The sequence below is a fragment of the Neolamprologus brichardi genome, chromosome 9 (assembly GCF_056152115.1).
Source record: "Neolamprologus brichardi isolate AB-2024 chromosome 9, ASM5615211v1, whole genome shotgun sequence".
Classification (NCBI taxonomy): Eukaryota; Metazoa; Chordata; class Actinopteri; order Cichliformes; family Cichlidae; genus Neolamprologus; species Neolamprologus brichardi.
Genome location: NC_142112.1, coordinates 9975001 through 9990345, shown reverse-complemented (window position 1 = coordinate 9990345; position 15345 = coordinate 9975001). Strand labels below are relative to the sequence as shown.

The 15345-nt window shown below is 41.2% G+C and overlaps 1 protein-coding gene across 2 annotated transcripts in view; it reads right to left on the bottom strand.

Annotated features, from left to right (window-relative positions):
- p2rx3b (purinergic receptor P2X, ligand-gated ion channel, 3b) overlaps positions 1-15345 on the bottom strand; it is a 32522-nt gene that overhangs the window by 16177 nt on the left and 1000 nt on the right. For both annotated transcript variants that reach the window (XM_006809592.2, XM_035916371.2), the window contains exons 2-8: positions 8720-8855; positions 8572-8643; positions 8129-8201; positions 7902-7995; positions 5537-5614; positions 3686-3827; positions 3008-3144 (exon numbers count right to left, since the gene is read on the bottom strand). In XM_006809592.2, coding sequence (XP_006809655.1) covers positions 3008-3144; positions 3686-3827; positions 5537-5614; positions 7902-7995; positions 8129-8201; positions 8572-8643; positions 8720-8855 — 732 coding nt within the window. The remainder of the gene's footprint in view (positions 1-3007; positions 3145-3685; positions 3828-5536; positions 5615-7901; positions 7996-8128; positions 8202-8571; positions 8644-8719; positions 8856-15345) is intronic.

Sequence of the window (15345 nt, the reverse complement as noted above, 5' to 3'; positions counted from 1 at the left end):
ACTTGGATTTATCGCTCCATTCAGCCTAAGTGGAAAACATATCCTACAAGAGCTTTGTCACAGAGGCATTGGATGGGACGACCCACTCCCAGAAGATGTGAAGCCACGGTGGGAGAAATGGATAAATGGTCTTTTCAAGTTGAAGGAGGTCTCGATTCCAAGGTGTTACCACCCACACGACTTCCAAAACATTGTCAGAGTAGAGCTACACCATTTTTCGGACGCCAGCTGCGTAGGATATGGTGCATGTTCTTACCTGAGATATAAAAATGACAAGGACGAGGTTCATTGCAGCCTTGTGATGGGAAAAGCAAGGGTGGCACCCTCAAAGGTCACAAGTATCCCGAGGCTTGAACTCGCAGCGGCGGTGGTTTCTGCAAAAGTAAGCGTCCTGTTAAAGGCTGAGCTTGACATGAAAATTGATGATGAGTTCTTCTGGACCGATTCTCAAGTGGTACTTGGTTACATCAACAATGACGCTCGCAGGTTCCACATATTTGTTGCAAACCGTGTTCAACTCATTAGAGACAACAGCAATCCCAATCAATGGTATTATGTGGACACCTCAGAAAACCCAGCGGATCATGCATCCAGAGGGCTATATGTTTCAGACATCCACTCTACAAACTGGCTGCAAGGACCAAAGTTTCTCTGGGAACGTGAGTTACGTCTAACACCCAGCACTCCAGCTGAGTTACTTGTCGGTGATCCCGAAGTCAAGACAATTCAGGTGCTCGCAACTGACATCAGTACCTTCAATGATATTCTCGATCGTCTGAATCAGTTTTCATCTTGGACAAAACTTATAAAGGTGGTTGCAAGAATCAAAAGACTGAGGTCTCAACAAAAGCATACTGAACATGCGACGATCGAGGACCGTGAGAAGGCTGCTGAAGCAGTGATAAAGATCGTACAGCAGCACGCCTTCCCTCATGAAATAAAAACGCTTCAAGCAAAAAGGGACCTTCCAAACTCAAGCTCTCTCTTCAGTCTTGACCCCATGTGGTCTGATGGACTCTTGCGTGTTGGTGGCAGATTAAAGTGGTTGTCTCTTTGCCACAAAGTGAAGCACCCACTCATCTTACCAAGCAACAGTCATATAACCAAGCTGATTGTGTCCCACTACCATGCTAAGACATGCCATCAAGGTCGAAGCCAGACACAAATGGAGCTTAGAGCAAATGGATTCTGGGTCATTGGTGGGAGCAAGCTGGTGGCCAAAATGATACACACCTGTGTGCTTTGCAGGAAACTTCGACGGCCTACAGAGAGCCAGCGAATGGCTGAACTCCCTAAAGAGCGTCTTGAAGCCTCAGCACCCTTCACATTTAGCGGCATGGACTGCTTTGGCCCGTTCATTGTAAAGACAGCACGCAAAGAGCACAAAAGATATGGTCTGATTTTCACGTGTCTGTACTCAAGAGCTGTCCATATTGAGATGCTTGAAGATTTGTCAACAGACTCTTTCATCAATGCATTGAGATGCTTCATCAGCCTTAGAGGAGCTGTCCAACAATTACACTGCGACCAAGGTTCCAACTTTGTTGGTGCAAGGAACGAATTCAAGGAAGCACTTAAGCAATGCGACACCAAGCAATTGGAGACCTTCTTATCTGAAAAACAGTGCGAATTTGTCTTCAACGCCCCTTCCGCCAGCCATGCAGGAGGTGTCTGGGAAAGGCAAATAAGAACGGTTAGGAATGTGTTGAATGCTACCTTCGCACAGTGCCCAGGTCGACTTGATGATGCCTCTCTCAGAACGCTGCTATATGAAGCCATGGCTATTGTCAACAGTCGCCCATTATCAGTTGATGGAATCAACGATCCTCATGCACTGGAACCTTTAACGCCGAATCATCTCATCATGATGAAAACAAAGGTCGCTCTTCCACCCCCCGGAGTGTTCGTGAAGGAAGATTTGTATGCTACAAAAAGATGGAGAAGAGTCCAATATCTTATTGAACAGTTCTGGGGCCGCTGGAAAAGAGAGTATCTGCTCAACATTTCAACAAGGCAAAAATGGCACTTACCTCGGCGTAACCTCAAGGTAAATGATATCGTTGTTATCAAGGATGACAACCTCCCACGAAACCATTGGCAGCTAGGTCGAGTTGTGGAGACCTTTCAAGACAATGATGGCTTAGTCCGTCGAGTCAAAGTACGAGTTGGGGAGAGAAAGCCGCAAAGAAAGCAAGATGCCCCTTCTAAACCTTCAGTTATTGAGAGACCAATCCAAAAACTAGTACTACTCCTTGAGAATTAAATAAAACAAAATATGTTAAGACAATAATAGTTATGTTTATACAATACCTCAATGCATGAAGTACACTTACCTGTATAACTCTGATAGTTCAATTCAGTCATCCATTTATTAGTATAAGAAATCCTGTACAATTCATTTGCTTTGTGAATTTGTTCGTTCATTGTATTGTTCATTGTAAGCCACTTTACTTTGCGCTTTTATTTTGAAGAGTACCTTAGCACTTCCTCTTTTATTGTGTCAGACTTCCTGTTCTGTTCTCAGTGAAACGACACAAACACGTTGCTTCAGAGTGAGTAAAAACGTTTATTTTTTGAAAATACTCGTGCAAACTATGTATTTTATTTATCTGTCACATGCTATAACTTTGAAAGTTTACTCAATGTGGTTGAATTCGTATTTTATTGTATATGCATGTCATTTGTTTGTGGTGTGGAAAGACTGGCTAAGAGATGTGCATGGAGGAAGTTGGCTAGCTGGTTCAGCATGATTAGCACCCTTGGAAGCAAAAAGAGTTTTCACGGTGCCATATTGTCGGTGGTTTAAAGAGGAGAGAATAAAGTTGCATCAGTCGAAGCTCTCTGCGTCACGAGTGGTAATTCCAAGTGGGCAGCTACAGTGGTTATGATTGCAGCTGAGAAAATCAGAGATTTTGATTTTTCTGATATTTATAGTAATCTCATATTTCCTCTGTAAATGTGGAGTTTTATGGTCAGTCAGAGTCTGCATATTTCTTGGCATTAATACCTGAAATTGTAGCCAGGTGAGACCGTGTTGTTCTGTGACATAGCATCCAGTCGGGTGAATGAGTACGAGGGGTTACAGTGGTCATCCGACTTGTCCAGATCGCACATCCAGCCGATCTTTATTCCAATCACTCCTCCCTGACAGAAGTACATACAGGCTTTATTAACACAATCACTTCAGGTCCAGTTGCTACTTTTACACATGTAAATGACTTCCTTTTCAGTCACTGGGTTAGTTCAGCTGCAGCGCCTGTGGGCAACAACCTGGTAGCAGCTCCTCCCAGAACTACTTTTAAGGTCTGCTTTCTGTTTGCATTTGCACTGCCAGTAGAAACTACGAAGCCTCTTAAAGACTATTCACTACCAAACAGGTTGGAGGCTGACTTATGGTTCCTAGAGTTTCTAAAAGTTAAATGGGAGGCAGACCTGTTAGCTATGAGGCTCTTCTGCTGTGGAACAAGCTTTCAGTTGGGGTTCAGGAGAGAGTCCCTCTTTCTGCTTCTAAAATTAGGCTTTATTATTATATTATTATATTTATTATTATTTATTATATATTTATAAAGCTTACAGTTAGGGCTGCATAAAACTGAAGTACAGCAATAGCTAACCAGCACTCGTAAGACCAGTGGGACCCCCCCCCCCCCACACACACACACACACACACAGGCTTGGTCTGTACATTTTCTGCCAGATTAGTGAAGTTCTGCCGGGCGTAGCGGACGACATCTCCCACTCTGAAGATCGGGCAGTAGGTGTTGTTGACCATGTCAAAGTTACACCCACTGATATATTTTTGAGTGATGTTAGGAAGGAAGTTCCCTCTGCCAACAAACACATCAATATGTCAGCCTTAAATATGACAATCATTCTAACAGTAAGATTTCATCATTTCTGGGCTCGGCACTAACTTTTCCTCTCAGTTGGCCTGGTACAAAGTCCTTTGTCTTAAATGTCTAAAATATTACTGCATGTTGTGGTTTGCACATGACTTCAGTAATGTCACCAAATAATCACCAAAAGGTACATGCTACAGCTGTGCATAATGGCCACATGCCAAATAATTGTGCCATTTTCAGATTGACTTTTACAAAAGTATCATTGTGGCTTAACTCTGAACAGATACAGTGACATGAAAAAGTATTTGCCCCCTTTCTTATTTTCAAGTTGCTGCATATTTGTCACACTTGCATGTTTCGGATCATCAAAAAATGTAATATTAGACAAACATAACTTGACTGAATACAAAATGTGTTTTTTAAGTCATGATTTTATCAGTCGGAGGATAAATGTTGTTAGATTATGTACTACTGTGGTGAACCGCTTCTTTTGGAAAGCAGAGTTCACTTTGTTCGACTCAAATCTGATTAAAGCCAGAACTGTTGATTCAAGAAATTACCTGATGACCTGTCTGACAAAGTGAAGCAGCCTAAGAGTTCTCAAACAGCAGCATGCCAGTACCTAAAGAAACAGCTCAGAATCAAATTCATTGATATCTCTCAGTGTGGAAAGGGTTACAAAGCAATTTTCAAGGGGTGGTGCAAAGATTGTATTTCTTTTGGAAGGTTTGCATCCCAGTAAAGGTTTGGTATGATGTGCATTTTGTGAAATACACATCAAACATACCAAAAAATCCTGAAGCCGACTATTCAGCCAACAAGCTGTGCACTCGGTGCAAGCGGGACATCCAAAACACACCAGGAAGTCATTCTCTGAAGTCAAATTCCCGACTTCTGCCAGATTGAGATGCTTTAGTGTGACCAGTTATCACAAACTCTTCATTCCAAGTCTTGCTGCCAACGTAGCAAAACCAGTTATTAGGTTTAGTGGGCGATTTTCTCCACACAGGCCAGCTTTGAACGGTTTTGTTACATTTATAAAAGAAACAATCATTAAAAACCTCATTTTGTATTTACACAAGTTATCTTTGGCTAATATAAAATGTGTCTGATGATCTGAGACGTGACAAGTGTGCACAAAGATGGAGACTCCTCCTGTAGTGCACACTTCTCTGTGATAACGACATAACAGCTTTCAACAGTGTGTTTCATCCTGTCAGAGCAGGCTGCCGTTGCTCAGTCTGGTGCTTGGCTATCATTACACTTTACATTGAAGCATGAGTGAAACAGTGAATTACAATTAATTACATTACATTACAATACATTACAATTAATTTCCTGCTCAGTGAAACTGATCTCTCCATCTATTCACAGTCCTTAATTTTCCCTGTAAATTGGTGGTACTGTGCAGTTATATCAACACTGATTCATATTCATTTTGCATCCTTGGCTTGAATGCAGAGCTGACAGTGTTTTGCATTGAATGCTTTGCAAATGTCAACTCCAGTGTTAGTGCCAGTGCATTCAGAGCGACAGTTATCGGGGATAAAGCGTTCTCTTCCCAACTCAGTAGTCTGAATATAACGTTTCTTCATTAAAGTGAGCAATAATGTGAAAACAGAATGATTTGTCCTTGTTAAACAAACAAACAGATGAGACGAGCCTTAATGTCAACATATAAGAGTGTGTGATACTTGGTGTAGTTGAAGGTCGGGAAGCGGATGCTGTTTTTGATGAAGATGGTGAAATTTTCTATTTCCATCATTGGTGTCCTGCATAGGGGAGAACAGACAAACATGAAAACGTCACACAGAGTCACAGGAAAGACAGAATTTACTGTGAGTGAAGACGCACAGACCAAAGTAAAATGCAGGGGAACCACTGTGATAATGTTCATAAGAACAAACCTAATCAGATATTATACTCATGCAGCTGAACATTTTAATTGCTAACAAATGCAAAGTGGCTAAAACTAAAGCTGGAGCTTGAAGCCAGCCACAGGCTAGCACAAATAATCAATAAGATAAAGCAGGTGTGGGGAACTCCAAGCCTCAGGTGTGCCGTCCCAGGGGGAGATCTAAAACCTGCAGGACACTGGAGTGCCCCGCCCCTGAGATAAAGGAACCAGTTATGAGGAAAATGAAAGACAAATGAAAAAGAGAAACAGGTATCTTTTAAGGCATCTTGTAGGTATGTGATACAAATGTTGCTACATAAATCTGCTGCAACTGCTTTTGTTGGGTGAGGTAAAATAAGACGGATGAAAGCAGAAAAATCTATAACCTGCTGCAGTTTGGCGAAGTTGTAAATCTAATCATTACTTTAATTATGAAAATAATACCTTACACTAAAGATAAGCATATTTTCTTCTAGTTATTAGAAAGAAAACCAGTATAAACACAAACTGGTTGGTCACACTAACAACAACGTTGGAAAACAGAATCGGCCAACAAAACTCTGCATTTCTATAAAAATAAAGCTTGAAAAATATAATACACAAACCTGCAGTTAAATAGTGTTACAGACGCTACAGTAAGAGTATTTTCCCCCCTCGTTTACGGTGGTGGACCAAAGTTAGTGATTTATAAAACTCGTCTCTGATTCTGTTCGGATGTTTGAGAAATGTTTCATCATCATCTTCAGTCTCAGCTGACTGCAGGTTTCCAACCTTATAAACAGGACATTTGCATGATGACTGAAACCAGCAGCACTGAAGGAACAATGGGCTGGGAGGTCAGTTTCACCACTGACCAGTGAGCATTGGTCTCACTGGTCATGGATCATAATGTTGCAGAATTGTTCTTGCTATCAGGATAACTGTGACCTCTCACACGGTCAGTGTTTTTATAAGCATAGCAGTCAGAGTGGGTGTAGGCCTACCAACCCATAGGAAAAGAAATAGTAAAAACTTGCATCAGATGTGGCCTACTTCATATAGTGAATCATATCAGGCTTATATGATTTACTCATGAAAGTGGCCACTTTCTCATTACTTTCAGATATTGTTCCAGGAAGTATCCAAAACATACAAGTTTCATTTATCTAATTTTTCAAGGGATCTTATATCTGTTTTCCCTCTTGTATGCTTTTCATACAAGTTTCACACAAGACAGATACAAACTTTATAAGATTTATATATATCTTTTCCATATGGGAAAGCCTGCTAAAAAGTAGTGATGGGATTTCCGTCTCTTTTTAGAGAACCGGCTCTTCAGGTTGTTTTGTTGCTTTAATTAATTTATTATTAACAACAATATAAAATTATGCACAAAAGGAATTACTAATGTAAAAGAAAAAGTGGTTTTATTTATGTATGTTTATATATATATATATGTGGTGGCCCCTTGAGACAAAGCACATACAAACTTGGTACTTGCTGGCTTGTGTAGCCACTAGCTAACAAAAGCTCACCACTGCCCCCTAGCATCCTGGAGCACTTCTGTTGTCTTTTGTACAGTTAGTACGTGCTTTGTCTCTAGGGGCCACCGTAAATATACTTTTTTATTCACTCCACATAAAATGTAATAAATAAATCATATAATACAAAAACCAACTATTCACATTTCAACTTTTAACTATTTAAATTTTCAGCTTTTTCCTTTTAAACAAATTTAAAGTGAAACAACACAAAACACTGCAAACCACAACACAATTAAATATAAAATATGAAAACAAAAAGAAGATGCATATTCTCTGTCATATGGACCTGCATGAATAAACTTTCTGAATCCTTTATCATCTGCAACTGAAAATAGTTGTGGATGATTACTATACCTTTCTAATGTGATGTTGTTGTCCCTGGCTCTCTCTCTCTCTGTGCTACTGAGTGTAACTACCGCCCCTCCCCCCTCTTCCCAGTGCAAAGCACAAGGCTCACATGCTGAGTGAAGCGGAAACAAAGTGCGAGAGAGAGAGAGAGAGAAAGAAAAAACCCACGGCTCGCGATATGGAGCCGGCTCGCATCGTTCACTTCCAAGATCCGGCTCTAAGAGCCATTTCGTTTGCAACCGACCCATCACTACTAAAAAGCTGTTTACCACATGCAGAGCATCATCTTACGTCTTGATGTCGTCGATCTCAGCAGGACACCAACCCTTAATCTCACACGTCTTGATCATGGCATTAAAAGGAACACACCTCCCTGTAGCAATTCCTGAGTAGAAAAGAAAATACAGGTACAAGGTCCAAAGTAAAACACTTCAACATATTAATGTACATAAATGAACATCAGCAGATCATTTTAACGTGAAACATTGTTACTGCATAATAAAGACAAAGTATCTCACCATAACTTCCCGGCTTATTGATGTGCTTTGTGCAGTTTCTGTCGTCTGTACAAGTAAACTTTTTTCTTTCACTCTGGATAAAATACAGTGAAGAGAACATTAAAGCTGCATAACAGCTGTTTGACAGTACAGTGTTTGGTTTTTTACATCCCTTAAATACGTGCATACATTTTATAATTCATTTTTAATTTTGTCATCATGTGCAGCAGTTGTATTGACAGGGACGTCTCTCTAAATCCACTCACATCAGCAGCTGGCCAAAGTAATGGAGCGCTGTCCTTTTTTGTACAGGGTGAGATACTATTGCTTTTTCCAAAAGGGAAAGCATTGTGTTTACAACTAGCACGTAGCCAACATTGGCTCTGTGTATCTGTAAATAATGTAAATGAGCCCCAGGACTGAGTGATGATCTGTTAGTCGTGGTGATGATGACAGTAGCTGACCTCAGGACAGTATCCTTGGACTTGGTTCTCTGTAGTAATCAGTTTAGTGATGATGCAGAACACCGAAGCTCCCTGCAGGAGATACGAATGCAGTCTGTCAGTATCTCATCTTCACTCAGTCAGTCCTTACATTCGTCCATACACACACCTGTGTAGGAGTGACGTAGTCTGCTACATCCATAACCTTGTTATTGTAGATTCCAAAGCCTTTGACCTTGGTCATCACAGAGGATTCAATCGCCGTGTCTCTAATCTGGTAGGCCTTCTCAGTGAGAAACACCCATCTGAAACATTACATAGAGAGTGACGCATGCCAAAATGTAATCATAAGCATCATTATACTTAAAAAAAACAACCTTTCTTGCCACTAGCTACAATCAGGGATAGTGCACTGAAAATGCTCGCTGTAAGACACTACACAGGAATTCAGTTAGATTTGCTAATCTGTGATCATTAGCTTAGAGTTTTCTTTTCAGAATAATTAAGAGTTGAGGTCTTTTGATTGGAAATCAAACCTATTGAGAAGTCACTACGAGTATTTGCAGAGCAGACAAGTGTGATTACTCTCATATTATTCTCATTATTCTCAGTGTGATTTAGCCTCTAGTGAGATGAGATGATGAGATGATGATGATGAGATAGCCTTTATGTGTCAGTTGCAGGTCTTTTGCCCACAACCGAGATGACAGACCTTGCCGACTGTACATACAATACAAACATCACATTGGGGAGACAGGTCAGGCTAGGTAGGGAGGAAAAAAACATTGAAATGTGTAACACAGAAGGATAATACAGGAATGCACAGATATCAACACACCATAGCACAATAAACACAGACAGCAGCATGGGAAAGAGTTCCAGTGTGTACATCTGATCTGGGACCGCTGCAATCTTCGACTGCGCCTCCAGCTGACCCGATGTCCACATCAGAGGGGAGGTAAGCATTGGAGGTGGCGTTGGATCCGGGGTAGGGAGGGTGATACGTCGGTGAGTGCTTATCAGTATCAGTGTATGTATGTGTGTGCGTGTCCATAGTTCAGCTGAGACAGTGTCCTTCGCCCTGCCAGGCTAAGTAAACCGTCTTCCAGCCAACCCAGGTGGCCTTGCATGGAATGGGAAGAACAGACTCAACACAGTCGTTATCAGGGAGTTTTGTTCAGCTCCGGCCTTGCAGCTGGCGCCGAGAGGGTATCCGCATGAAGTGATGTTATTTTTTACTTTAGTGCGAACAGCTCATATGAATTTCAAAGCAGTTCTACAGTCCAACACTGGTCTCTCAATCTCCCGTTGGAGAGCCGCGAGCTTCGCCATACTTGCATTCTGTGATGTGAGGCAGTATAAAGATCAAAAATCCACATTAAGAAACAGAAGTTGTTAAATGTGAGACTTCAGCCAGGAGAACAGGCTGAAGACAATCGAAACCATGTTTTCTGACAGAGTTCACTAAGTATTCAGGTTTATTGGATTCTTACTTTTGGTGCTTGTTTGCTGAGGTGTGTGCAGCAAAACTGTCAGTTTAATAAAACATCATGTTTAGGTCTAAAATGAACCCTTTCACAGTTTTGACTGCATGTTAGAACGGATGGTTTATGGGCGTCCGTTCCCACCAAAGCCATTTGGACTTATTGCATGTTCTACTTACAGAACTGCAAGACGTCACCTGTGTTGAGAGTTTAGAATTTTTCAACTCAACAAAAATCTGGTGACCCTCTGAAATGCTTTGTACAGGCCTTTTCATCGCTTAACCTCCTGGACCTGCGTCCACATATGTGGACATCACATTTTGGGTTTTTTAGACTAAAAAACTGAATTTTGCTCTACAAGGGCCTGATATTCACTTACGAAGACATTATACTGCTACTGTTCTATCAAAATTTAAAACGAATATCCTCATATGTGGCTCTTATTTTTCTTAAAAACAAAAATAAGGTTAAAAAAGAATCTGGTAATTCTTTGTTTTTACATTCATCGGGCCCCAATATGTCCAAATATCAAAGAGAAATTTAAAATGCATGTCATGGAAGAGTTGAGGTCTTAGGAGGTTAAAAACCTTTTGTGTCATGTTAAATAAATAAATAAAAACAGAACGTGATACTCATGCTCAGTTTTGGCTTCAGTCAACAGCAGCAGCTAATATCAAATTAGAAATGGAGTCTACTAATCATTGAGATATCATGAGCTGATTCTGTAGCAAGATAACCTTTTACAGGGTGCATGCCCATTCCTTCTACTTTAACCTCTGGGTTTGGGACAGGCATCAGTGGCTACTGAGCAACCATGTCGTAGACTGCAGTGAAGACGTTAAAGATCTGAACATTGTTGGCATCATCTGGGAAGCTGAGCTAACCACAAATGACCGGAGTTGTTGGAAGTCATTAGTTATCCTATGTGCCAATCGGTGTAGGAGAGACTAAGTCTAAGAAGGAATCGCTAGCATAAACAATTCAGTTCAGTTTTCTTCATCTATTAGTGTTTTTTCTGTAGTTTAACTAATCTGTGTGTCTCATATGGCTTCATGTACAGATAAAGCTGAGTATCATCTGCATAGCAGTAATAATGTAAAATAATATAAATATGGTCTGTATTTGTATAGCGCTTTTCTAGTCCCTAAGGACCCCAAAGCGCTTTACACAACCTGTCATCCACACATTCACACACTGGTGATGGCAGCTACATTGTAGCCACAGCCACCCTGGGGCGCACTGACAGAGGCGAGGCTGCCGGACACTGGCGCCACCGGGCCCTCTGACCACCACCAGTAGGCAGTGGGTGAAGTGTCTCGCTCAAGGACACAACGACCGAGACTGTCGAGAACCTTCCGATTACAAGGCGAACTCCCAACTCTTGAGCCACCAGACAACTGGTCTCAGCACAGAACCCTGTGGAACTTCATAATTAACCTCGGTATGTGAAGAAGACATTTACATAAACACACTGGAGTCTGTTACATAGACATGATTCAAACCACTGCAGTGGCCTTCATACCCACGGCATGTTCTAATCTGTGCAGTACAATGTTGAGATCAGCGATGGTCTACCAGGACATGCACAGGCATGAGTCCACTGTCAGAGGCCGTACGATTATTCAGTATTTTCACTAGTGCTGTTTCTGTGCTGTGATGAGCTCTGACTGACTTCAACAAAACCATATACAGTGGGGCAAAAAAGTATTTAGTCAGCCACCGATTGTGCAAGTTCCCCCACTTAAAATGATGACAGAGGTCAGTAATTTGCACCAGAGGTACACTTCAACTGTGAGAGACAGAATGTGAAAAAAAAATCCATGAATTCACATGGTAGGATTTGTAAAGAATTTATTCGTAAATCAGGGTGGAAAATAAGTATTTGGTCAATAACAAAAATACAACTCAATACTTTGTAACATAACCTTTGTTGGCAATAACAGAGGTCAAACGTTTACTATAGGTCTTTACCAGGTTTGCACACACAGTAGCTGGTATTTTGGCCCATTCCTCCATGCAGATCTGCTCAAGAGCAGTGATGTTTTGGGGCTGTCGCCGAGCAACACGGACTTTCAACTCCCGCCACAGATTTTCTATGGGGTTGAGGTCTGGAGACTGGCTAGGCCACTCCAGGACTTTCAAATGCTTCTTACGGAGCCACTCCTTTGTTGCCCGGGCGGTGTGTTTTGGATCATTGTCATGTTGGAAGACCCAGCCTCGTTTCATCTTCAAAGTTCTCACTGATGGAAGGAGGTTTTGGCTCAAAATCTCACGATACTTGGCCCCATTCATTCTGTCCTTAACACGGATCAGTCGTCCTGTCCCCTTGGCAGAAAAACAGCCCCATAGCATGATGTTTCCACCCCCATGCTTCACAGTAGGTATGGTGTTCTTGGGATGCAACTCAGTATTCTTCTTCCTCCAAACACGACGAGTTGAGTTTATACCAAAAAGTTCTACTTTGGTTTCATCTGACCACATGACATTCTCCCAATCCTCTGCTGTATCATCCATGTGCTCTCTGGCAAACTTCAGACAGGCCTGGACATGCACTGGCTTCAGCAGAGGAACACGTCTGGCACTGCGGGATTTGATTCCCTGCCGTTGTAGTGTGTTACTGATGGTGACCTTTGTTACTTTGGTCCCAGCTCTCTGCAGGTCATTCACCAGGTCCCCCCGTGTGGTTCTGGGATCTTTGCTCACCGTTCTCATGATCATTTTGACCCCACGGGATGACATCTTGCGTGGAGCCCCAGATCGAGGGAGATTATCAGTGGTCTTGTATGTCTTCCATTTTCTGATGATTGCTCCCACAGTTGATTTTTTCACACCAAGCTGCTTGCCTATTGTAGATTCACTCTTCCCAGTCTGGTGCAGGTCTACAATTCTTTTCCTGGTGTCCTTCGAAAGCTCTTTGGTCTTGGCCATGGCGGAGTTTGGAGTCTGACTGGTTGAGGCTGTGGACAGGTGTCTTTTATACAGATGATGAGGTCAAACAGGTGCCATTCATACAGGTAACGAGGCAGGGTAACGAAAAGCTTCTTACAGAAGATGTTACAGGTCTGTGAGAGCCAGGGATTTTCCTTGTTTGAGGTGACCAAATACTTATTTTCCACCCTGATTTACGAATAAATTCTTTACAAATCCTACCATGTGAATTCATGGATTTTTTTTCACATTCTGTCTCTCACAGTTGAAGTGTACCTCTGGTGCAAATTACTGACCTCTGTCATCATTTTAAGTGGGGGAACTTGCACAATCGGTGGCTGACTAAATACTTTTTTGCCCCACTGTATCTGCAGATGAACAGTTGTTTTACAACTACTCGTTCAACAATTGATAAAAGGAAGGTCAGAGATAAGACAGCTGGTCACGTGATATTAAGAGAAGTTAGGGAGTAAAGATATTTTGATCATATTTAAGATAAAGGGATTAGTTAATGGTAGGATGTCTTTGAGCAGTCTTGTAGGAATGGGGTCTAAAAGATATGTTGGAGGAAGTAATCAAATTACTCAAACAATCTAAGAGAAAGAGTCTAAATAAATATCAGTAGTAATGAAAGTTTTGGACATAATGATGGTCATCAATATTTCTTTCTTTAATGGTTAAAATGTTATCTGTGAAGAAATTGATGGAGTGGTTACTGTTTAAGGATAAAGGAATGCTGGGCTGAACAGCGAGTTTTCATCAGCCTGGTTACAGCTCTGACGAGAAACCTGGAGATGTAGTCATTTACTTCACTCTGTGATAAATAAGTCCTATCTTCACTGAGGGCCTTAAAAAGAAAGAAAAAACGAATTTCTAAATTAGTGAGATGCCATTTGCTCTCCAGAGCTATCTGCTTTAAGGCCTGTGTCTGTAAGTTGTACAAGGAAGTCAAGCACTTCTGATTTGAGGCTCTCTTTTTTCTTGTAGTCCATTTTTGCACATGTAAACTTTATTAAGAAAAGATCAGACATTAAGCAGTATTCACTAATGTCCATTTTCTTGTGTCAGAATGAGGCCCAGAGTGTGATTAAAGCCAACTGGGTCTAATAATAGATTAAATGCAGTGTTTAGGCTGTTGATTTCAGTACCTATATGAAAATTTAATCACCCACTATAATTATTTTATCTGAAATGAGCATTAAATGAGGTAAAAGAGAATTCAAATAGAAACTCTGATTAAAGGGGATAAACAACAGATAGGAACAAACAAAACTATTTTTAGAGTTTTTTTAATTAGTGTATTCAAGGCTTAGAGTCAAGCTTCCAAATGTAAACTCCTGCTTCCTGTCTGGGTCTTTGGTTATTTCATGAGCTGGAGTAAAAGATAGCTGCCACCAGTGCTCCTCGGCCTGTGCTTGAAGGGGGAAACATGGCTAGCTTCCAGCATGACAGAGACTGTGGCTTCTCACAGTAACTGGTTGGAAAAGCATTAGTGAGGAAGCCAAGCTAAGAATGCTCACATCACCACCTCAGTGTTTGAGACTGTGATTAAAAAAAGGCAGGGTAAGTGTGGACACCACATGCTCAGAGGCTAATTACTTCTTAATTGCAAGACATTAGCCAGTGGGACTGGACAATCCTGTTTGTTGACCTCTACAGTCACAGGAAAATATGTACAAGTCTCTTCAGAACCAAAGGATTCTGCCCCCTGCTGGCTACTACAAATAATTCAGGTTCAAGGTACTTTCAGACCAAGAAGCTATTTCCATTTTTCATCAGCTATGGACCAAAAGAACAATTCTGACTGTTCTCCACAGTATTACTATTATTATTTTTACCTTTATGAAAACAGGAAAACGACAAACTCTTGACATTAAAAATCTCTTTTACCTGGCTAAGACGGACAGCAGGACAATCATACGTTGCATAAACTAATAGAGCATGCATATCCATACAACAGTAAAGCACAGTCAAAGAGCCTGAATTAACTGCATTCAAGTTGTTTACATTTACTTTAAATTCATTGAGTGAGACCAGTTGGTTCCCCAGCTGATTCCAGGGGGAAGGAGCTGCATGCTCTTTTTCCAAATTTACTGTGAACCTCTGAGAAAGAAGGAAAAATTCTTGGCACCCAAAACAGTAGCTTCCCATACTTTCTTGATGGGTGTTAGTTTGTGAATAAGAATAGCCTGATAAATAAGAACATACCAGAGGTTGAGTCTACAACATAACCACCCAACCCGACAGTAAGAGGTTTAGAGTGTGTAAGGAAGCTCACCATGAACAGAATCCAGCAGAAGCAGAGCATGCATGCATACAAATCACATCTTTCTTGCCTCAAATGACGAAAAGGATCAAGTTTCAATTTCAATTTTTTCACCAG